The 23789-nt window shown below is 47.4% G+C and overlaps 2 protein-coding genes across 5 annotated transcripts in view; one reads left to right on the top strand and one right to left on the bottom strand.

Moving 5' to 3' along the window:
- Positions 1-23686, top strand: part of LOC111865470 (protein takeout) — a 95953-nt gene extending 72267 nt beyond the window's left edge. For 2 of the 4 annotated variants that reach the window (XM_023853545.2, XM_023853546.2), the window contains exons 2-6: positions 15658-15750; positions 17067-17217; positions 19431-19564; positions 21502-21651; positions 22256-23682. In XM_023853545.2, the coding sequence (XP_023709313.1) occupies positions 15666-15750; positions 17067-17217; positions 19431-19564; positions 21502-21651; positions 22256-22413 (678 nt within the window). In that variant the 5' untranslated portion in view covers positions 15658-15665 and the 3' untranslated portion in view covers positions 22414-23682. Of the gene's footprint in view, positions 1-12774; positions 13408-15657; positions 15751-17066; positions 17218-19430; positions 19565-21501; positions 21652-22255 lie in introns of those variants that run through there. The other 2 variants (XM_023853544.2, XM_023853543.2) reach the window with 2 other exon arrangements.
- On the bottom strand, positions 692-10788 carry LOC111865472 (protein takeout). The gene is made up of 6 exons (XM_023853548.2): positions 10221-10788; positions 6970-7062; positions 6126-6273; positions 4803-4936; positions 2933-3082; positions 692-1408 (listed from the first exon to the last, which is right to left on the bottom strand). Exons 1-6 carry the CDS (start codon positions 10330-10332, stop codon positions 1254-1256), a joined length of 792 nt encoding a protein of 263 aa, XP_023709316.2. The 5' UTR covers positions 10333-10788; the 3' UTR covers positions 692-1253.
- Positions 23687-23789: the final 103 nt, after the last annotated feature.

The raw sequence follows: 23789 nt of genomic DNA, 5'->3' as shown, positions 1-23789 counted from the left end.
TGTATTTTACAAGTAAAACAGATATCTCAACAAATTGTATAAATCTTACAAACTTAATAACGACTGCACAGAGACACGACAAGTGCGCGTCACATGCTCGACGTACATAACACTGCCGCATTTGCCCTGTAGGTTACTTCGTTGGTTGATGTTCCATATCCCACGTGACGTCTCCCCCTGTTTCAGTCACTGTCTCACAACGTGCGTCAGAGGAAGCTTGTGGCAGCGATCTCCCTGTGGTCGCGCAGTCCACACTTACTGAGCCATCAGATGCTTGGCAGTGTTACCATGTCCAAATCCGCGTAATTATAAAATTTAATTCTGTCTCGGGACAAGCGCAGAAGGAATCTGAAAGTTATCATCATCTGGGAAGTTACGCCTTCCTGTCTGGTATTGTCGTATAGCAACGTTAAGAAGGAAGCTCTTGCCTATACCACCTTCAGGACAGGAGAGTGAGACGCGGGGCCAGGGAAGACAGTAGGAAATACAAGGAGGATGTTGGAAATGAGGAAAGCAGTCTTCTGGGATTTGGCACCGTGTATATGTGGTGTTAACCGACGTTTCGGAGAAACGTATCGCCTCCATCAGAACCGGCTGGTTCTCACGGTCTCTTCGCTTGCGGAATTCTTATATTTTTCTTTCTACCCTGAAGATGGTGGCGATACGTTCCTCCGAAACGTCGGTTAACACCACATATATACGGTGCCAAATCCCAGAAGACTGCTTTCTTCATAGTCAATGCCGTGAAAGCCTCAAAACTTACGATGTTCGAAATGTTTTGGCCCCGCCCTCTTAGGGACCACAAGCTCCTATTGGCCAGCTCATGGCCTTGTTTTCTTTCCGTCGTTACCCTCGTCTTTCCTCGCAGTCTGTTCTTCTACCTTGAAGAAGGAGGCATCGAGTTCCTCAGAAACGTTAGTATCTTTGTACCACTTTCCAGACAATAATACCTTCACATTCGCCGCCTTGAGAAGTTCGGACCTGACGGGGGCTCAAACCGCTGAGGATGTGAATATGGTGAATATGAATGGTGTTGGAGCGCAAGCAGTTGTTACAGGCAATGGGGGCCAGTGTAACTGCCTGCAATGTGGACTGTATAAGCAGCATTGCAACTGGTCAGTACTTTGGTTGGTAACCGTCGCCTAAGTAAGGTTATCAGAAATATTTAAAATAATTTTGTTTTTTACGGCGCCCTTTTACCGAATGTCTCACTGAACTTCTCCCCGAAAGACCGAAAGCTTGTTCCGAGCCCCTCAGTCGCCTAGCAGCCAAATGTCGAGGGGCAGATGGCTCAACATGTTGTTCATGATGTCCTTGAAGGCGACGCTGAAGCTCTCCCCCAGGGGCTCCTTCAGCTCCCTCACGATCTCCAGCGCGTTCTTGTTCACGAAGGCGTTCATAGTTCGGCCTGAAACAGGGCATGGCCGGAGTTCAGCGCTGAACTGCACTCTCATACGAGTATAGCATAGATATCGCTACTTTGGAAAGTTCCGGAGTGAGCAGCGTGAAGATATCCAGGCGCTACACGAGACATTCCGTTCGTAGCATAGAAATCGTTAAAAGTCAGTTCATTTAAATACCCACCACATTTTTATCGAATCCATTTCCGTGATGTACGTGTATATTGCCAGGGCTGATTGCTGTGAATGACCCACCTGCACTTAATCACAATAAATTGAACATAATATTTTTGTCATAAGTGGATTTGGTCATGCACAAGAATCAACCTTGGTCCTTCGGACTGTGGATTTGCCGTTTCTTCACTGACAGCCGAATCTAAAGTAATTTCTGTACTTAAATACTCACCAAGCATTGAAGACGTAGGGGACAGTGGAGGTATAGTCTCCACACATTCTTAATCTCGGTATTAGACTGAAATGAGTTGTCAGCTTCACCCTTCGCCTGCTTTGCTTCCAGTTATCACTGGTTAGGTGTTTTTTTTTATTGCTAGTGGGGTGGCACTAAGCCCCTTGTACTGCGGCCAATTTTGGCCTATTGTACCAGCCCCAGATGATAGGCGAGGGTGATTATGGAGCAATTGGTGGAATGAAGATTGGCAGAGGAAACCGAAATACTCGGAGAAAACCTGCCCCAGCGCCACTTTGTCCACCACAAATCCCACTTGACCAGACCCTGGATCGAACCCTGGCCGCCGCGGTGGGAAGCCAGCGACTAATCGCTTGAGCTATGGCGCCGCCTGGTTAGGAGGTTGGGTGGCCACCAGAGCCGATTCGAGTGGTCTGACAAAGACAGAACTCTCTACCCTTGTAGGGACCCGATCTCCGATCATCCGACCCCTAATGTAATTACTCCGCTGATTGAATCATCCCTGGCCCTCATTCATATGCTGACATACGGACTTGCTATCATCATTTCAGGAGGTGATTTTTGAGGCCATTCTGAGTGAACAACCTTATAATGACACGGACAATATTTTCAACGCGTTCGGAGCCCTTAGTATTTGACTTGAAGAAGTCTCTTATCCGACAACACTTTTTTGGGGGGAGGGACAGTGTACAAGCAATTGTACAAAGTGTCCGCTGTCAGCTTGGACACTGAGACCTCGGTTCATTCCCCTGCCGATCGTCTGAACACACGAGAGAGCTGGAGCGTTGCTGACATGTCTTGCGGCACCGACAACTCGCTGAAGTAGCTCATCTCTTGTGGCTACCGCGAGTTGTCATGTGGCTCTCCATAAGCGGTGATGTAAGGGACGGCAACCGCTGATCCACCGGCCAGCAACTGACCACTCCGATGTCCGCAGCTGCGAACCCGCTGAGGATATGAACCGTGTTGAGACAATGTTCTCCTCAGGGAGTCATTGCGCAGAATCGGGGAACATGGTGTGTTCAGAGCACGTTACATACATGGACTTCTGGTTCTGATGTGCGTCCGGCGTCACGTGCATCGGTGCTGCGCAGAGGACACTCACCTAACACCTTGTTCCCGTTGAAGAGGTTGTCGAACTGGACGGTCATGCCCTGGATGTCGAAGTCCACCTTCATGTCCACTACATTCATCACTTGACGTCCTTGCACGCGAGGGAGCTCGAAGCGCATCGAGACGCTGGTCGTCACGTTTTCTGAAAATGAGTTACCGCCAGTTACTATCCCAGCATTCGGACGGGCGAATCTTTCCACGCATGCGCATTATAGAACATGGATGGTCCTCGCCATGAACTCGGGCGTCAGCAGTGACAAACTGTTGAAGCCCGATGTAACAGACTCGTGGAGAAGCTGATAGTCGGCAAACTAAATTTCAAACCTTTTGAGCCGGAAGGTTCATCTCCGTGTCCACGAGAGCCTGCCGTCCGTCCATACCTTACAAGTTTAAATCCTGCTGCCTTACTGTCATCCTTCCCTCTACGTCTGTCTCAACCAAGTGATCTCTTTCCTTCAGAGTGTGGAATCTTTTCCTATTCGTGCTACACGCCGCGCCTCCTGCAGTATTATTTTTTTTATTGCTAGTGGGGTGGGACTAAGTCCCTTGTACTGCGGCCACTTCTGGCCTATTGTACCAACCCCAGAGTGATTGTGAAGCAATTGGTGGAATGAAGTTGGGCAGGGGAAACCGAAGTACTCGGAGAAAAGCTGCCCCAGCGCCACTTTGTCCACCACAAATCCCACTTGACCAGACCCGGGATCGAACCCGGGCCGCGGCTAGCCTCCGGCAGTAAGTGTAGTACTTGTAGGGCTGCATTCGAGCAGTAGAAATGCCAGTAATGTTGCTGGTCTGCGGGCCGCAGTTTGAGTGCATACTTTCAGGGAACTTGCTACCTTTCGGCTCCGACTGTATATCATCCCGTCCGACCTAAACACGTAAAATTAAATGTACAGAAGTATTGTTTTCCCTCCTGCCTTACATGGGTATGAAACTTGATCTCTTACATTAACGGAACAACATAGACACGCTGAGGACAATATTTGGACCTCTGGGGGGGGGGGAAGTGACAGGAGGATGGAGAAAGTTACATAATGAGGAGCTCCTTCTTAATTTATACTTTTCACAAAATTTATTAGGATGCAAGTCAAGGAGGATGAGATGGACAGGGCATGTAGCACGAATGGGAGAAGAGAAATGCATATAGAATATTGGTGGGAAAGCCAGAAGGAAGGAGCCGTAATGAACTGGCCAGCATACAAGATGGGAAGGCTCCCGAGTAGTTGAGGGACCATTAGCTTCACAAGGACACGTTTCCGCGGCAACGATAGTACACACAGTAATGGAAGGGACGTTTTCTGTGCGATCTTTGCTGGGGCTGTTACGAGGACTAAGAAGTTGTGAGAAGTGAGAAGCCGGTGCTCAGGCCGGGGACAGTTCGGGAACCCCACAGGAAGGGGAATGTTCGCCGTTGGAAGCCGCTACCCAGCAACGGTTAGTGAAGACCGAGAAGTCTTTATGTGTGCTGTAGTTACCGTTATCTTTATAATGTGCAAGTCATTGAGATTGTCATGTTTATTTTGTGTTGTTACATTCCGTAAGAGTCTAGTGCATCGGTTTGCCAATTCAGGCTCCGTTTATGCTCATTCTATCACGTGACATTGTTATTGTTGTTATTATTATGTTTTGTTTACAGCGTGCCAGTAAGGGCTAAGTGCGGAGCGGCAGGCTGTTGATATATTTGTTTGTTTGTTTATGTTCAGCCAGGGTTTCTGTAACGACACTGTGGGTGGCGCGAGTATTGGCGTCGGATGGGAAGCTGGTCAATGAATGGTGAATTGGGGGTGGGGTGGGGGTGCAGTTAAAATATGTAATCTTTCTGAATTTCTGTTCTGTTGATAGACCCTTCGCGTTATACTCACTGAGATGCACCTTGGCCGGGCCGTTGCCTAGCAGCGGCAAGATGAGCACTTTCCCCTGAAGGTTATACTCCGCCTCGATGCGGATGTCTGGCAGGTAGACTCCCAGCTCGAACAGACGGTTCTTCATGTCCAGGCTGCACCAATAAGAACGGCAATATAAGTGACATGTGTCACACTAAAGAGACGTCGTTTCGGGAGGTGACAGTAGACCCCCTAGCCCCTTTTCCTGCTATTGCAGCAATGCTGAACTTGTAGGTTATAATGAACTGTGAAACCTGAAGAGGTAAATTTATCCTTGGGCTTAATTAAGCACCACGGCGTGGAGATGTATGAGGGAGTGGAGGTATAGATCCACCATACTTGACCTTGGCATAAGCTGGGGCTGAGCTGTCAGCTTCACGCTCTTGCCGCTTCACTATTGGCGAAAGAGCTCCTCGTATCCATCGGATAGTCCCCAATGCCTGTCGGGAATCGAACCGTAATTCCTTGGCTGTCCAGCCCGTAGCCCGTCGCTATGCCGACTGAGCATAGTCGGCTCCGCGTGAAGAGTGTATCTCATTTGTTCGAATCGGTTTGCCAATTGCTTGCACAGTTGTGAGCGATGCCAAGAGATGCGACGGACGTCACGTGCTGCAGAGATATTATCTGTCGCCCTGTAAGGAACCTTTACACAACATCCAGTCACTGCGTCTCGCCCTGAAACCCACGAATCCAGTCCACGCACGTTTACATCCTATTTTTGGAAGATCCATTTTAATATTGTGAAATGCAGACTCATTTCCAAGGAACAGCTGTTTAAACAGGTGAAAGTACAACAGCCATTGCTAGGGAGCAGTTCTGTGGATTTGTTTCCCCGGCAACGAGAGAACACGCAGTAATTGAAGAGACGTTTTCTGTGTGGTCCGTGCTAGAACTGTATAACGAAGACAAGTGAGAAAATGGTAACTTAGGCCGAGGAAGAGGACCGCTCGCCTTTGCAAGCCGCTACCAAGCAACGGCAAATGAAAATTGCTGTGTGCTATAGTTATAGTGACCCTTGGAGTGTGTAAGTCAGTGAGACTGTTGTAGTTATTTGTAGTTACGTTCTGTAAGAGTACAGTAAATCGGATTACTTCGTCTTCAGTCACAGTTAATCACGTGACAGTAATATCGTCTCTTCAAAGTGAGCCCCTCCGTTCCCTGTGTTTTCTGAATGTCCAGATGAACTCCCTGCTTCAGAGCGCTTACCGCTCGCCGCCATCCAATGCCCAGTTTAAGAAGAATGAGTAGAGCCTTACTTCCACGCCTTTCTGTGGCATGGTGCTTGGACATAGGGCTACTTACTTGGCGGAGGTTGCAGTGGCGTTGCTCGGTCCATGCGCCAGAACGTTGGAGAAGCTCCCGGAAATGGTGACCGGGCCGTGACCTTTGGACAGGCTCAAGTGGGCGAGATACAGCGGCTCGAACCGGTCCACGTTGATCTCCGGGATCCCTGCAACACAACGCGTGATCCGCGTGCAAATACGGCCCGCGCCAATCTCAAAGTATTAGTGGCATTTTAAGACTCTATTCTGCCACGGAGAGCAGATCTAGTCATGTGGGATTTGTGGTGCACAAAGTGGCATTGCTGCAGGCTTCGTCCGAGTACTTCGGTTTCCCCTGCCAATTCTCAGTTCAGAAACTGGCCGATGCAGTACAGCCTGGATACTGAGAACGTCATTAAGCAACCAACTTGCCATTTTTCCGACAGGTGTTACTTGAATGAGCACATCAAGGAGGACGAGATGTGCTTGGCATGTAGCACGCATGGGGAGAAGGGAAATGCAAGTAGGAAAACTTGAAGGAAAGTGACCAGTTGGAAGACCTGAGAATAGATGGCGATAGTATTCAAATGGATGAAAGAAGCAAGGTTGGGTTCGAGTGGGCTGGATTTATCTGTACGTTTTGATTTGAAGTTTTCACGGCAATGAAAGTTCATATTGTGATGTTCGGTGTTGTGACGCCGTTTAGCCTGGTAGGCGGGTATCAACTTTTCGGAGGGAAATACTGTCTCCATTTTCAAAGTACAAGACGTGGACAGATGTTCCTCCGAACGCTGTATCCACCTACAAAACTACACGGTGTGATATCCCCGAAGTAGGCTTGTAGGCCGTTTCTTAGTGTTGGGCGCTTATCTGTGCGGAAGTACCTGCGGCGAGAGCTGGAAACATGTGCTGGAAAGAGTCCTTGACACAGACGTTCAGTTCCGGGTCGCCGAGTCTGCAGGGCCTCAGCCAGTCAGCTGCAACAAGCATTACACACGTCTCAGAACTGTTGTTGCCCCGAGAGAGTTACAGTACGGGTTTCTGTGGCGAGTTATGGGTTCAGTTCCGGATCACAGTCTGCAGCACCAAGCATTACACACGTCTCAGAACTGTTGTTGCCCCGAGAGAGTTACAGTACGGGCTTCTGTGGCGAGTTATGGGTTCAGTTCCTGTAAAACCATAAATAATTACCTTACATTTGGAATAAATCGATTTTGTCACAAAGGAAAGATACGCAGGTCAGGAGCAGTTCGTTTCACACCGGTATATTCGTATGTCCGTAGCATTGAAAGGGTTCACGACCCCGATTAGTAACGGAGGTTGAGGGTGAGTCTGAACCAAGATGTCTCATACAGAACTGGGTACAGGAAGTCGGGTGTTACCCCTGAACTAAGCTGTTCGGTTCCGTCCTATCCATGGCGTCAATCTTTTGTTCATTTCGTGAGAAAATAATGAAACCCGTGTTATTTTAGTTTCTGGAAAAAAAATCAACCTTCAGTTCATATTGAGAATAGCGGCCCTAACAACGCGCTTGGTTCTACGAACTGAATTTGTACATTCCATCCTTGCACACGTCCCACATCAGAAGTTCGCATACCGTTATGCATATACAGTGTGTCCACAACGTCCATATCTCTTTTATTAAGATAACAGTAACGTTATATTGCTCAAGACTCGGTCTGTGGGGAACTTCCGAGAGCGTATGACAATAGGATTACCTGGAATCAGAGAAGAGTTTGATGGGCAGTTTCACACTCTTGGCCGAACCCAGAATTCGATTCATGATTTGCACAATAATGGACATTCTGTACGACATTAAACAAATGCTCTTCGGGCAAAATCCTTCTAATATGTGTTCACGCTTAAGGATTATTTTCCTAGGTTAATAACATTTCTCTGTCGCCTCTACAATATCTGGCAATAAAGACCAGACTAGGAGTAAAACTGGAGAGTGGAGAAAGTGTTTTCTCTTTCTTTGAGTCTTCCTTGTCATTAAATGTTCCCCCTCCCCTTCTCTGCTTTTGTTGCTGGTTATGTAACCGGTTTCCATCGTGTGTCAGTACTAACCTACTTACCGTGTCATCTGCGCGGACTCAGGAATGAGGCTGCCTGGGTGACGAAACACTAGGCGAAGTAGCCATCAGGCGTGAGACCACAAGCAGCAGTTTGCAGCAGTGAATTATCAGGACCTTAGCAATGCTCAGTAGGCTCGGTGTTCGTGAACGAATTTGTTGACCAACGGTAGACACTAAATTCTGGGAACATTGTGGGCAGGGCTCGAGGAATTTTGATATTACGATTGGCTGATTAGCGTAATGTTGTGAGGTAATTGGGGGAGCCTTTACAACAATGGGGGGAGGTTCATTTTGATGAATTTAAGTCCCGAAGGCTACATGAGAATCACGCAGTAGCAGCCTGGAACTTGCGAGCCGTCTCACCTTTGCTTGAAGGCTGAGGAAAACCAAGAATACCTATGTCGAAATGACCCAAGCTTGAGACCGATTAATGCCATTTAGAGAAGTAAGCGATGAAATTCGTGGTTCCAGTGGCGATGACTGAAAGGTTCAGTACTGCGGCGTCACAACAGACGGCCATTACTTGGCAGCGGTCCGTGCCGATGACTGTGCACTCAACAATGGAACACGTCATTCCACAACTAAGCAACAATTACACTGCAACAGAGGAACGGTGTTTTCTGTACGGTCCGTGCCGGAGTTATATAACGAGTTTAATCAGTTTATAAAGACCGACTTTCTCCTTCGTCGAAGAGGAGCTCCTATTTCGAAACACGTACATGTCTAGGAGACAATAAAAATTGTTGTCATGAATCCCGAGGAGAATGAACTCAGGAAAGCTGGCGAAGGCCGCAGCAATTTAGCCGACCGACCGACCGAGTCAGATAGCCGTTGGGGTTCAGTGTTTGTGATCTGTTGTTGCGAGAAGCTGGTAGCTGAGGCCGGGGGACAGTTCGGGAACCCAGAGGAAAGGGATCGTCCGTCGTTGGAAACTGTTACCAAGCAACGGCTAGTGAAGACTGCAGCAGACTGAGATTTGTGTAGTGTGTAGAACAGCGAGTGCATAATCCTTATCTGTAGTTCTCTAAGTGTCTAATGAAACCGATTACTAATCGAAATCCCGTCTATAGTCACTAAACTCGTGGCAGTATTTTGGGATGTGATGCCTTGTGTATCAGTTCTGCACACTGTTGCCGGTCCCTATCAGTCTGTACAGTGACAGCAGGAGAGTAAGCTATAAAATGATGCTGTACAGTCACGAGAACAATCGCGAAATGTTGCGCCCTCCGCAGCGATACGAAATTGTAGTTGAAATAGTCTTGAGAAGCCGGGAATCGCCTTACAGCAGATCGCGATCTGAGAAACTGCGGTCGACTGTGTTATCCCGTATTTAGGGGTGTGTGTGCCTGTAGACGGGGTATGGATTTATTGACTACTTACACACACGACTCACAACTACAAGCAATTACAGCGCCTCCGCTAAATTACACAATTCACAAATCACCACAGCAACCGCTAAGCCTTTTACAGACTACTGTGACTTCACCAGCCGTTCTCTGGCAACGGCTTCTAACAGTGGAGATTCTTCAGCCTCCCTTGCAGAGCTCAACTGAACTCTCAACCCTCAACTAACTTCTTTATAACCACTTTGCACGGACCGCTTCGAAAACATCGTACTTCTATTGTTGCATGCATGTTCGTTTCCGCGGAACATGTTTACCGAAACGGCTGTTTTCTCGTTGTTTCGTTTGCAAGCAACGGGTCTTTGCGCCACAGAATGAAGCTGTCACTCTGCAGCAACACGGTTAGGAAAGTATAGAGGTGTAGTAGCTCAGTTGCAGGGCGAAGAGGAAGAAATCAGCGTGTGTGAGGCATTGGTCTTACTGCCAAGTGTAACTCCAGAGGTTGAGGTGAAAACCCAGAAGCCTCAGCTTAGCTTTGGAGCCGGGATAGCGTAGTCGGTATAGCGACGGGCTACGGGCTGGATGATCGAGATACTAACAGCATCGTAGAGTACCCCACAGCTTGAAAACGTGTTTATTGTTATGGTGTTCGTTGCCGTCACGACAATAGCTACTTTTACCTGCGTAAAACTACTTCTCCCGCCAGAAGTTACTTACGCGTGTGGTCCAGCAGTGTGACCGCCTGTTTGTCGCCTTTTCCTCCGACAGACAGGGCGAGGGCGCACAGCGAGAAGCAGACTGCAGTTGCTATGGTCACTGTGGCAGTCATCCTCGCTGCTCTCAGCTGTCTGCTTCACTCCTGAGCTCGGAGAAATTAAATGTTCGAGAAGAAAGTAACAGCTAGTGGCTTCAGTACCGGAGAAAGTGTTTTCATTAATCAGGAGGGGGTATAAAGGAAGACTTAACAGGTTTGTTTTAGTGTCGGGTCGCGAGGTGCTCGTTGCATATGAATTACCTCTGTGCCTTCCTTCGGCGCTCGCTTGGCAGCAGCTCAAGTGGCTGCGAACAAGAGGGACCCATGTCGAGACTATCTGGGGCAACGCTTGCTTCGAATCCCTGCTCACTCCTAATGGGCAGGTGTAGGCTTCCCACAGTTCTCCGATAGAGCGCTGTACGCGATGTTTGCAGATGGTACTAAATTCGGACGGTAGATTGGTCTGCCAATGATAGTCTCTTTGTCGTCACGTGTCCTTAGTTTTATAAAATATACTTTAGAAGGGGGGCACTATGCTACAAGCTGGAAGGTCGCGGATTCGAATCCAGATGAGTTCATTGGATTTTTTAATTGACCTAATCCTTCCAGCCGCATTATGGCCCTGGGGTGGACTCAGCCTCTAACAGAAATGAGTACCAGGAATCTTCCTGGGGATAAAGGGCGGCCGACACGTGAGGCTGACAACCTCACCGCCATCTGTGAACCGATTTTCCAGATAATGTGGGAGCCTCAACGCCTCACAGCCCTATGGGCCTCCACGGCCTGTTGCAGGGACTGCTTTCTGTACTTTGGATTTTGTTTTCAGTATTTGATGTTTTCATTGGGTGGTGAGCCCGGGAAGTGGAGCCCCTGAAGAATCAGTACAATTGAACGAATTGCCCCCCACGACTTCTTCCTGTACATAGAGACCGTGTGACATAGACCGCTGTTGCGCACACGTAGTGCCAGCAGTGGGGTCACTGTGACTTCGCTCTTCCTTTTGTTTCTTGTATCTATTCTTAAAAATAAGTTTCATAACAGAAGTAATTACGCACTATTCCACACAACAGCCTGAGCCAGTCCATCCCCCTCGCATCTGCAGAGCACCCGTCCAATCAGTTGGATCGGGTGAATTGCTGCTGGTCTTCGCCAGCAGTCATTTTTGGTTTAGGGCCTCATGGTCAACACTTTAACGTGTTTTGAAATGGGGCTTCCTCGTCAGCACGAGGAGGGGTCTGACTGCTACTGGCCCCTCCTCGTCTCACTCACTCACTACTGACCCTACTGACTCTCTGCTCCACACACGCACGCACATCCGCGCACACACACATTGTTTCCTCCGTGAAAGTTACATCACGACTGGCAGTTTACCGGTCTGCGCGCCAAGCCCCTTGAGGATTACGACCAGATTTTTTTGCAGCTGACCCTTGCAGTCATAGCCCTTATGTAACATCTTCTCTAACGAGACGATGGGTTTGTCTCTTACAAATATGCTTGGCTATTCTCCAAGTGTACGTGTCACACAATTAGCGTGTTACTGGAAATTCTTCCTTGTGCACTATATACAAGTCCTTTGTCAGTACAGGCTCTGCAAAGCAGATCGTGCATAGCTTACGTATCTTATGCGACAACGGCAGCTTTATCACTTGAACGGCTGTAAGCTTCACCACAGCAAAGTTTAAGCCCCTTATATTTTCTTTGTATTGCTTCTCGTGATTTTATATGACTTCTACTTTTCCTGCACAGTTTTGTTATATAATTCCTTCCATCCGTCCATCTTATTAATTACAGATTCAGTCCGTACCTCACAGGTAACACGATACGTCTCTCCCACAAGAACCAACCGGTTAATATTGTTTAGCGACATAATCGCTGTTTGTACTGGGAATCATACGGAACAAATAAATACACATTCGTTAATGTTAAAGTAAGTGTTGTTTTAACGACCATGTTAGGTGGGTCCCTGTCACCACGGCATGGCGCGTCCTCAGGTTGCGGATGGAGGAGACGCCCTCCAGGTATGGAGGGTAGCTGTGAATATATTGAATAAGCAGTCTCGGACAGCCGACAAAGGGTGGCCCTCCAGCTTGGGGGTTGGGCATGGGGCTAACAACTCCTCACCGTAAAAATCATTATGTTACGAAAATGATTAAAGAAACACAGGAAGTTGGAGAAATATGCATAATGAGGAGCTTCATAACTTGTACTCTTCTATAAGTATAATTAGAATGATCAAGTCAAGGTGGATCAGGTGGGCAGGTCATGTAGCACGGATGGGGAAGACGAGGAATGCGTATAGGATATTGGTGGGAAAGCCAGAAGGAAAGAGACCACAGGGAAGACCAAGGTGTAGGTGGGTAGACAATATTAGAATGGATCTTAGAGAGATAGGATGGGATGGGATGGATTGGATAGATCTGGCTCAGGATAGGGACCAGTGGAGGGCTCTTGTGAACACGGTGGTGAACCTTCGGGTTCCATAAAATGCTGGGAAATTCTTGAGTAGCTGCAGAATTGGCAGCTCCTCCAGAAGGGCTCGGCTTCATGAGTAAGTAACTAAGTAAGTAAGTAAGTTGTTTTAACGACGGAGTAAACAGAACCGAGGACCGTGAGTGCTGTAAGATTCAAATATCGTGTTCTAAGGATGGGAAATGCAAATGCAGAGATTAAACATCCCAGCAGATCTGTGACATTCGGGCCCGATCCCCGAGACAATGTGGCAGCAGTAATGCGTGCGAAATTTGGTCGAGATATTCCCAGAACTTCGGTTACTGTCGTGCAGCCTTACTTTACTCGTGCGCCATTTTTGTTTAAAGACGTTGAGACGACGCATGAAAACAATGGACGTTGGTATCAGTGGTTTCTATTTTTACTTTATTTAAAACAAAGAACGAACGTTACCCGATACGTAATTACGAAATTACCTGCAACTTGGTCAATGACGAAAAGGTGGGGGCTGTCCTCCCGACTGTGCAGTGCAACTCTGACGGTGGGGGTGGGGGTTACGGGCCAGTCCTCACTTCTTAATGTCACGTCTGGTCGCACCTGCGTCTCTCTGACTCTAGTGCCGCGTCGAGATGACAGCGTCGTGTGTGCTCCTGTTGTCAGTGTTCGGCGTGCACACTGCCTTCGCTTACTTAAAGGAGAAACGTAAGTTTTTAAAGAGTAAAATTAGTGGTTGCTATAGTTACCACCTGATTTATCATTTCACTAACTCTGCATTTTGTTCCTGCCGTCTATTCTTACGTCTCGTGTGCTTCTCGCAATAAACAGCATTAACCGGTTGGGCATTGTTATGGAGACGTAATGCGTTTCCTGTGAGGTACTGTAACCGCTCACTTCCTTTGTGCCCTTTTCGTTGGTCGCCACTCTCTCACCTATCACTTCTTTGGGTTCTTTTGGGTAGTCGGTAGAGCTTGAGTTCCTATTCTCGGGTCTTATAAGGGTCTGGCTCGGACAGGGCAGGAGGAACCCTTCACTACAATTACCACACACACTCTACAACCGTTGCACTTAATGGTCCTTTAATCTCGTTCAGCACACTAAATACAACTGACTTTATTAATATATTTAATATGGACTTTCTTATACTCTCTACGGAAGGGCCGTAGTTGTAAATTTAGTGTCTGACTTGGCCGAAAGTTGTGTCAAGACTTTTCGAGGTGGAATGCCCTCTCTCTGAATTCTGAGGTCCACGAACCCCAGACTCCAAGAGAAATCCACTCCTCCACTTCTACCATTGGTTAAGTTTCCAAAATAGGAGGTTCCCTAAATTTTGAATTTCCAATCATGTTGCTCTGCTATGTGATTCTGGCAGATGCTGACCTGACGCTAAGGATGACAGCCCCTTGATGCATTACGGCCAGGGTGTGAGGCTCCGGCCGTCCCACTTCTAAGTTATCGCTGTCCCAAGCTGTCAGCTCTCATTTTCTCAAAGCCTTTCCGCCTTTGCTGAAACTGCCAGAATTCTAGGAAATTACCAGATGTTCCTTCCTGTTCACATAGCAAAACTTGAACTATGTCCCTTCCGCGTAAGAGCTGGCTATCTGCCGGATCTCTTTGTTTGTAATATTGTTATCTTAATCTAGTACATATTTAATTTATGCACAACAGTTCTCCAATCAACATGAACGGTTACAGTACGGACTGAATCTTTGTGTTATTCAAATTTACATCTTCTGGCTAACAAAGGCGAGGCGCGCTATTCGTGCAAATGGACTGCTGACGATTCACGTTGGCTCCATGGAGCTGAAGCCAGTCAAGAGTTTTGCAATATTTTGTATGTCCATAAGATATGCCCCAGACGTCCCTGTACTGAGCCAGGTAGATATAATTCATATCTCTTTTTAAGATGCTTCCCATCTAATTCTGGGTCTTACTGGTAATTGTTTCCTTGATGTTTCCCTTATCAAGACGCTGTATAGATTTCTGTTCTCCCATGCGTGCTGCATGTGCGTCTTGTCTCATCCAACCTTATTTGCTCATTCTCATAATATCTGATGCATCACATGTACATTACGAAGGGGCACGCGGTAACGTAGTTCGTTGAGCCACTATGCTACAAGCCGCAAGGTCGCGGGTTCGATTCTCGACGAGGTTATTGGATTTTTCGATTGACCTAATCCTTACGGCCGTACTATGGCCCTTGGGTGGACTCAACCTCTAACAGAAATGAGTACCAGGATTCTTCCTGGAGGTGAAGGGCGGCCGGCGCGTAAGGCTGATAACCTCCCCGCCATCTGTGAGCCGATTGTCTAGAAAATGTGGGAGCCTCGACGTCTCACAACCCTATGGGCCTTCACAGCGTGTTGCAGGGACAGCTTTACCTATTTTTACACTTTGGAGCTCCTCAGTATGCAGTTTTCCCCATCCTCCTGCCACTTCCTCTTCCTTGCTCTCAAATGCCCCCCCCCCAGCGCTCAGTTCGTGTTGTCCCCCATCTGCCAGAGACGAAGTTTCGCACCCACACAGGCATACACCCAAACTGTTTTCAAAGTTTATGGTATTGAGTATGAAATTAATTTGTACACTAATAATTCCCTTCCAGCAGCACTGTGGCCCTGGGGTCGACTCAGCCTCTAATAGAAATGAGTACCAGGAATTAATTAAATCATTTTCCTGGGGAGTAAAGCGCGGCCGGCGCGTAATGCTGACAACCTTACCGCCATCTTTGAGCCGATTGTCTTGATAATGTGGGAGCCTCAACGTCTCACAAACCTTTGGGCCTTCACGGCCTGTTACAGTAATAGCTTTACTTTCTTTTTCACTAACAATTTCGTTGAATTCGATTGAACTGGCTGAGGGTAGCCTGTTGTAAGCGGTGTCGAACCCCAGGATCGTGACGTCACCAGAGAATGAGACCATTAACTTGATGTTTGTCGCTGTTTGCCCCCTCCCCAGCACCCTTCATGCGGGTGTGCTACACGTCGGATCCCAGCTTCACGAGATGCTCCACCGAGGCAGTGCAGCAAGTCTTCAGCAACATTCAGAAAGGTAAGCAGCACAGTCTTACACTGACGTCACAGCAATCCCGGCCAGACCTTGCCGCAGTTGGTTGAGGCACTGCTGCAAGCCGGAAGGTCGCTGGATTTTCCATATGACCTAAACCTTCCAGCCGCACTGTGGCCCTTGGTTCGACTGAGCCTCTAACAGAAATGAGTACCGAAATCTTCCCGGGGTTAAAGGGCTGCCGGCGCGTAAGGCTGACAACTTCACCGCTGTCTGTGAGCCGATTGTCTCACAACCCAAAAGGCCCCCACGGCTGTTACAGGGATATCTTCACCTTACACTTGCCCACACAGACTGTATTTACGTGTAGAGACAGCTGCGGGTGGGCCTCCTTGGCGCTTGCACCGCTAACACAGTGATCTCTTGTGCCTAGTGAGGCGTGAACTGAAACTGTATTGTTTAGATGGAATTATGTTCTGCTTTCACAAAGGGCCCGATACCGTGTAGTCTGGTAAATGGGTACCAAGCGTCTGCCTGGGTGATGACTGCAGTGTGTTCTTCTAAACCGCTGCCCGGACATTACCGCAGTACAGGGTCAACTTTGTTGGTAACCATCTACCAGACTACACGGTACCATAATCCGAAGCTCCCCAATATGACTCCTCACGAGAGTGAAAGTCTCACCGCAACTGTGCCCACACGTGAACCGTGGAACCTCTCCGTGTACCCAAGTGTTCCGCAGAAGCCATGTTTCCCTCTTTCCGGTTAAGTTCTTTCGTGACGTGGTTGTCACGTGTCCCCCCCCCTCTTTCCCTTCGTACTTCTGCCGGCCTTACAGTCGGCCTCTTTCCCTGATAGCCGTCGAGTGGGCAGGTAGTCGCCCCTTGTCTTTGAAAATTAAGTTTCGGCTTAACTGATTGATTTGAAATTCTGTCTTGGCCGTTGAGCAAGGCTATCAAGGGAAAGTGGCCGACCCTAAGGCCGGCAGAAGTACGAAGGGACAGAAAGGGGGGAACACGTGACAACTACGTCACGAAAGAACTTAATCGGAAAGAAGGAAACTTGGCTTCTGCAGAACACTTGGGTAGACGGAGAGGTTCCAGAGACCCTAATCGCAGAGAACCGTTATACACGGTTCACACTTGTAGATGAATTTAGCGCAACGGTTCCCAAGATTTTGGGTTGCCATCAAAGCCTCGTGCCCCCTCAAATTTCTGTTAATAAGAGTGAGAACACTTTGCACCCGCAAGGTCACTGGTGGAGCGTCAACACGGTACGACCCCAGTTCTCGGGCCTTACAGAAAGCGTAAATAATTTCTAATGCTGAAAGAGATAATAATATGAAAGTTGGCGCTTTGCAGGTTTTCCCGGAACAGGGATAGAACCCGTGGACCCCCTGAACATCCCGGAGATCAAATTGCTTCAGGGAGCGGACGGCCCGATCACTCTGAACGCCTCCATGGTGAATGTGACAGTAACGGGGTTGTCCAACGTGAAGATCGAATCCAACAAGTGGGTACACAGCACAGCAAGTGCATCTTGTGCAGTCTAAATGAAGCGTCATTACGCGAAATTCCGCGTTACGATATCAACGGATTATCTGCCGTTAACACGTTGCTTAGCAGAACGCGAATGAGTGAGTAGTCTTTTTGTTTCGGTGTATTGCATCAAGTCTGTGGCTACTGATAATATGTGAAGTGTAGGAGCCGGGATATGCCAGTCAATATAGCAGTTGGCTACAGGCTGGAGCTCCGACCGAGCGGTCGGAGTTTGAGTCCCCGTAAGAGCACAATTTTTCTCTTCTCCACAGCGTCCAGACCGGTTCTGGGGCCCACCCACCCTCCTATCCAATAGGTACCGGGGGTAAAGAGGCTGGGGCGTGAAGCTGACAACTCACCTCCAACTAATGCCGAAGTCAAGAATATGTGGATCCTTACATCCACTTCCCCATACGTCTTCATGGCTGTTCAAGTTTACTGTTTATGTGTGTTATCCGTGGGTGATAGTTTCACACATAGCATGTAGGACTGGAAAGGAGTACGGGAGGAAGCGAGAGAAGTTAAATGGACGCTTTTGCAGTAATTAAATTCGCTTAGTGGGGGGTGCGGTCCAGCTGGATCCACTCGGCATGGCGGCCATTGATTGGTCTGTTTACCTGCCCCGGGTGATTATGATGATGGAGAATTTGGTGGAATGAAGATTGGCAGGGGAAACCAAAGTACTCGGAGAAAACTCGCCCCAGCGCCACTTTGTCCACCATAAATCCCACTTGACCAGACCCCGGGATCGAACCCGGGCCGCCGCGGTGGGAAGCAGGCGACTAATCGCGTGAGCTATTGGGCGGCCCATCCTCTGCAGTATAATAAACGCTGAATTCTCAGTGGCACTTGCCTGGAGGGGCCGAGGAGAAGCACGAAAAGACCTGTATCTCCAGGTCGGGCGGGATTTTGCGGCTGCTACTCTCGCGCAACCTTCGGCCTGTCAGTGGCAGCAGTGCCCTCCGCGTACCTGAACACTGAACCTCAAGTTCAGAACAGTATTGCTGAAAACATTTCGGAGGGAAGAATACATTTCAGGAGTATGAGAACAAGTTTTGGACTGAGCGCTTTGAGGTATTACAGAACTTTATACGGGTCTCCCGGTGTTGTTGTGGCACTGAAGTGTAGAAGCGTACGATGGGCTGGGAATGTGGATAGGGCCGCGGTGGGACTCGACGAATGTACGGAAATGTTTGGTGGGAAAACCCTTTGGGAAACGTCTAACTTGACGATTTGGCAGGATGGGACGGGTTCAGGATCGTGTCGAATGGCGGGTTTTGGCACGAGCGTTGTTGCTATCACAGTGCTAGTTAGTTCGCTATCGAGGGTAACCTCAAGGTACTCCCACTAGACGTGTCTGGAAATGCAGGTCATTGCGACCTGTTTCCTTCGTGTTACCTAATAAGGTCATGAAGTCAGTTTCCTTGCTTATGCAACAAGCAGCCAGAAGCCACATTCCCAGGCAGTGCGCATGTCTGAACTACTTTCATTACTGCAGAAGGGAGAACCGCACCGTGCAAGTGCTGACGGAACTATGACTCTCGAAAAATTCAGCCTTGCTTGCATTGATAATCAGATAATATTAAAAAGATCACTTATTAATTTGTAACGGTAAAGGTGAAGTTGTCACTGTGCTTAAATAATTAAGCACTATGCCATGAGCGGATGTATAGATCCACATTTTCTTGACGTCGGCACGAGCTGGAGGTAAGTGGCCGACTTTACTCCCGGGGTTGTAATTATGGCCAGACAGCGCGTAGCGTCTGGTGTTTGGGTGATAAGTGAATAACGAATTATGAAGGCTGCAGACTGACGTATTTAAAGGCATTTGCCTGGACGGACTGAAGCAGTCAGCATAGTAGGTCTAGAGGCCGAGACTGGAACCCAGTTCCTGCCAATAGGAAGCGGGAGTGCGGGTCATTAGACTGCAGTATCTGGTAGAATGAATGAACCGGTTCGAGGTGAGCGAGATCAGACGCGTGGGCGGCGTGTAGCTCCGTGCATTCTCAAGCGAGGTGAGTGGCCACGGCCCAGTCAGTAGCTGAGACACTGGAGAAGAGATGAACTGAACACTGATACCTGTAAACTTGTCACTGTACTGACTGAGCTACCCCTGCTCCTGAGTGAAGTGAGGATAGGGTCTCACAGCGGAGTGATGAATCTCCTTGCTTTTGGGTGGTGTTGCAGCGTGAACCTTGAGGACTACGGCTTCACGACTCGGTTGAAGATCCCCAAGCTCCGGATTGAGGGGCTGTACACAGTGAACGGCAGGATCCTGGTGTTGCCGCTCACAGGACACGGCGACGCTTGGCTGGAACCTGGTGAGTGACGTCAGCCTGCACTGCCGGGGGGTGTGGACACAGGCAGTCGTGACTGAATTTAAAGTAATATTCTGGAATTTGACTAGAAGTGCTAAGGAAAATCACAGAAAACCTTGATCAGTTCCCCACGTTTTCCTTCAAATAGACCGTGAAGGATTAATGAAGACATCACGCTTATATGTCAAATTCTTACTGAATGCTTGTCACCGGTGTATTGTAGCGTATTGTTTCATGTACTCCCGTTGCTAGGCAACGGGGTGTTAAACACGTTCCACCAGATGCAAAAGCGCGGAACAGTAGGACGTCTGTTTCTAGGCAACAAAGCTCTAAACATCCATCCGCATAGGCAGTGACGTCACATAAGAGTGGATAGAGACCATTTGACGTGTTTTCTGTAGGTCCGCGCCGGAAGTTTAGGTGGGGACAATAAAGGTCGTTTACAGGCAGTCTTCAGCTGGAGGAGCGAGCAATAGAGTTCCGAAGTTCCAGGGTGATTGCACGAGAAATGGCAAGAAGACGTCACAGTGATTTGAAGTGCTAGTTTCTGTGTTGAGATCCGTTGCTAGGAGACGACAAGTGGAAACTGAGAATCCTAATGAGTGTGCAACGGTGAACTGTAAATTGTCTAAATTGGCTGTAGCGCTGTATTAATTGCAATTAAAAGAGATTGTAACGGGAGTGCCAAGAAATACACTCATCCGAACTAGAACCCGTTATTTTCGTCACGCGTAACCCCCTACACGTGACAATATATTGGATTATTCTTTAATTTTGTTTCCATCCAGTGTGAAGGATTGCATGCTACAAACCTGTTTGAACGTTCAGATGTGTTAAAACTGGTCTTCTCATCTATTTCTGGGTCGTCATATGTCCGTCTGTAATTGTAATTATAAAATAATGTGATATTTTAGCAGTTTATTATTTTGGATTATATTTATATGTCTTTTTGGAGTTAATGATATTCTTAGTTTCCAGTGGATCTCTTAAGAAACTTTGAAAACTGCAAGCATAAGGAAGTCATGAGGCTGAAAATGTGGACAGCTAAAACAAGGAAATGTGTAACCAGTTCTTAGTAAAATTAAATTCATTTTCCCTCCTCAGATGTAGCAATTCGTTTTGACCTCTGCAAAGTAGGAAGCATTCAGACCAAAGGATCGACACGTTCTGTAAAGCTGAGAGACCCCAGTCACTTCATGTGACCCTTCACCTTGCATTTGAGCGTGTGCCTTCTGAGGATGAAGCAGAGAAAGCCCATCCTGCGCCCAAGGCCAGGCATTCTGTAATTGCATAGCGCATTTGCCTAATTCATACAACTACAGCAGGCATTCATGTGTGAGGTTAAGTCATACTGAGGAAACGGTGATGCAAGCACAGGCACATGGCTGGATGAATCGACTAATTAACTATGTGAAGCACAATGGTAATTATATGGGCCTCGTGCTTTCACTCACTCACTCATGGAGCTGAGCCCTTCTTGAGAAGCCGCCAATTGTGCAGACACTCAAGAACTTCCCAGCATTTTATGGAACCTGAAAGCTCATTACCATGTTCACAGGAGCCCTCCTACCTTGTGCTTTAACATTAGAAAATGTTTTTCCCCTCATGGTTTATTAATGCATCTCATATGGTTGTTGCAATAAACAGCTGTTACTTTCCAGAACAACTTAACTGGATGATGTTTCTGTAGATGAAGTGCGGGCTTCAGGAGGTTAACTGGCGCTCAGACCCACAGAACAGAAGGATCGACATGCAAGTGGTTGTCATCCTGACTGAGGATTTCCATGGTTTTCTTCAGGTCCCTTGGCAAATACCTCTTATCAGGTGACAGCCACTTGGTTCAGCGCCTTTTCCTCTTCAGTAACCATGCTCGTACCATTCAGGGCTATACCTTGGGCTACTGACAGTGTTACCATAGATACCCTTCTGTTGTTTTGCAGAGGATCTGAACGTGATGGCGCATGTGGAAGTGTCCATGAGGGTTGTGGACGACATCAAATTCTTCAAGCCGGAGGGAGTTCATGTTAACTTTACTATTGGGAGCCTCAGACTCAGACTGGACAATCTCTTCAATGGTCTCAAGGCACTGGGTAAGGACCACCGCTGTTAGTTGAGGGTTGAGGTTCTCACAGTAGTGAATAGTATGGGTGAGGACTTCTGGTACGTGGTTACCAACATTTTGGAGGTACCTCCTGCCCCCACCTGCAGGAAGGCACTGCATTCCCCCAAAATGTTGGTTACGATCCACCATATCACATAGTATTACATCCCAGAAGACCCGCGCTGTTAACTAAGTTGACAGTTTCTCTGTATATGATGATATCGACATAAAGTTCATTATTTTATTCACTTTCACTTCACAACATATGCACAACTAGGATAACTGTACAGTTTCTACGTTATGACATGTGTGGGACTCTATTTTTGGCCATCACCAGGTGGTACTTAGCTCTCTCTGATATTGTCCCTCCATTGGCCAATGTTTACAGTGTTTACCTGATGTTGTAAAGTAGAAACTACAGTTATCCTAGTTATGCATATCTTGTGAGACTGAGACTGAAACTGAAGGACATATTCTGGGCACGTGGTGACCCTAAAGTACAACATCACTGTAATGTAGATGGATTTTCAAAGACATCTCATGATGTGATGACATGCTGTACTCTGTCTGATATGTTGCTCTGTGATTTTCAGAGGAGAGGACGAATGATTATATCAACATCAACTGGCGCCCTGTTGTGGAGTCCCTGAAGCCCATCCTATCACGCATTGTGGCTGGTTTCCTGAGTGGCATCCTCACAAACGTGTTCGAAAATATTCCGGCCAAGTACTTCATCGGGGACCTGAGCTAGTGACCACAGAGTTCCACAGTCTTCCACAGTCTCCTGCCATTCGTCACTCAATGAAATTTGTTTAAATTAGAATTCATGAAGTTCCACCATACTGCACCTCTGTCAGGAGTAATCACTTCTGTCTTGTTCCTGAAAATGTCTGAGTAAGCTCAGAGTGGTCAATTTATGACACGTCTCCCTTTTCAGCTGAATTTACAGTCTTCACTTAAACAAAATTAATTGTTTTAATCATCTTTACTCCTCTACACGGTCTGGACAGTGAGAATAAGAATAAAGTTGTGTCAGGACTTTGTGAAGTCAGCTCCCTGTTCCCATTTAAATACAAATGTTAACACAATTTTGCTGAAGCTGACTTGCCGGTTGCGCTTAACTCATGCAAGCATCATAATCTGTAGGTTCCGTTTTAAGTAGCTTTAAGTTCCATGTTGCCTCAACTCTTGCTGCCCTCTGTTTTTATGTATATCTCAATATTTATAGTGGTTCATATCAGACTGTACACCCACACACAGTACTGAGCATCATGGCTACCCTGCTGACTATACTTAAAGTGCTGGGTTTGTCTTTCTTAACTGTTAACCTCAGAAGACAATATTGCCAATGAATGTCATTGATTTCATAAGATTCTGATAAAGTCAGTGATACCGAAAGTTTAATTAATACAATAACATAATTGAATGGCTGTGGTCCGCAGCAGACGTTGTTTGCCATATTCACAAGGGCTCACCACTGGGCCCTATCTTGACCCAGTTAAATCCAATCCACACCTTATATCTTTAAGATCGGTTTTAATATTATCCTCACACCTACACATAGATTTTGTAAGTAGTCTCTTTCCTTCAGCCTTCCAATTGAAATCCTGTGTGAAATTCTCATCTCTGTCATGCTTGCTGCACGTTCCGTCCTTCTTACACCTTGATTTGAAGACCCTACTAATATCTGGTAAAGAATCCACAAATTGTAAAGGTCCTCATTATACAGTCATTTTAAAAAGTGAAGTCACCTTCTGTTTAAGCATTAATGTGAAGTTATGTGATAAGGTAAAATGTACATATTGTCGCATGTAGAGCCGTTGCTAAGCAACAACCGCGAAAGAAACATGTTTGCACGGCCAGAACTGATTGGCGGCAAGCTTCCAGTCATAAAGTAACTTTGACTTTTCTGACAGTGAGTTAGTCAGTTACTTGAGACTTGCATAGCTGAGGAAGAGGGACAGTTCGGAGATCCAGAGGAAGGTGAACATCCGCTGTTGGAAGCCGTTACCAGACAACGGCTGGTGAAGGCACAACAGGCTGAGAAGACTTAAGTGTGTGAATTAGTAAAACGGTTATAATTACTTGTAGTCATGGATCTGTAAGAGTTCAGTAAATCCAATCACC

Source organism: Cryptotermes secundus, unplaced genomic scaffold (genome assembly GCF_002891405.2).
Source record: "Cryptotermes secundus unplaced genomic scaffold, Csec_1.0 scaffold454, whole genome shotgun sequence".
In the NCBI taxonomy this organism is placed as follows: Eukaryota; Metazoa; Arthropoda; class Insecta; order Blattodea; family Kalotermitidae; genus Cryptotermes; species Cryptotermes secundus.
Note: the sequence above shows the minus strand (reverse complement) of the source record. Positions and strands in the feature narration are given on the sequence as shown.

What these genes read in the sequence shown, in the direction of transcription:
- LOC111865472 (XM_023853548.2), bottom strand. Translation starts at nt 10,332, where the DNA reads ATGACTGCCACAGTGACCATAGCAACTGCAGTCTGCTTCTCGCTGTGC. An exon ending in GCCACTGCAACCTCCGCCAA is followed by an intron (nt 4,937 to 6,125) that starts GTAAGTAGCCCT and finishes TTATTGGTGCAG; the next exon opens with CCTGGACATGAAGAACCGTC. An exon ending in CAACGGGAACAAGGTGTTAG is followed by an intron (nt 1,409 to 2,932) that starts GTGAGTGTCCTC and finishes GCCCTGTTTCAG; the next exon opens with GCCGAACTATGAACGCCTTC.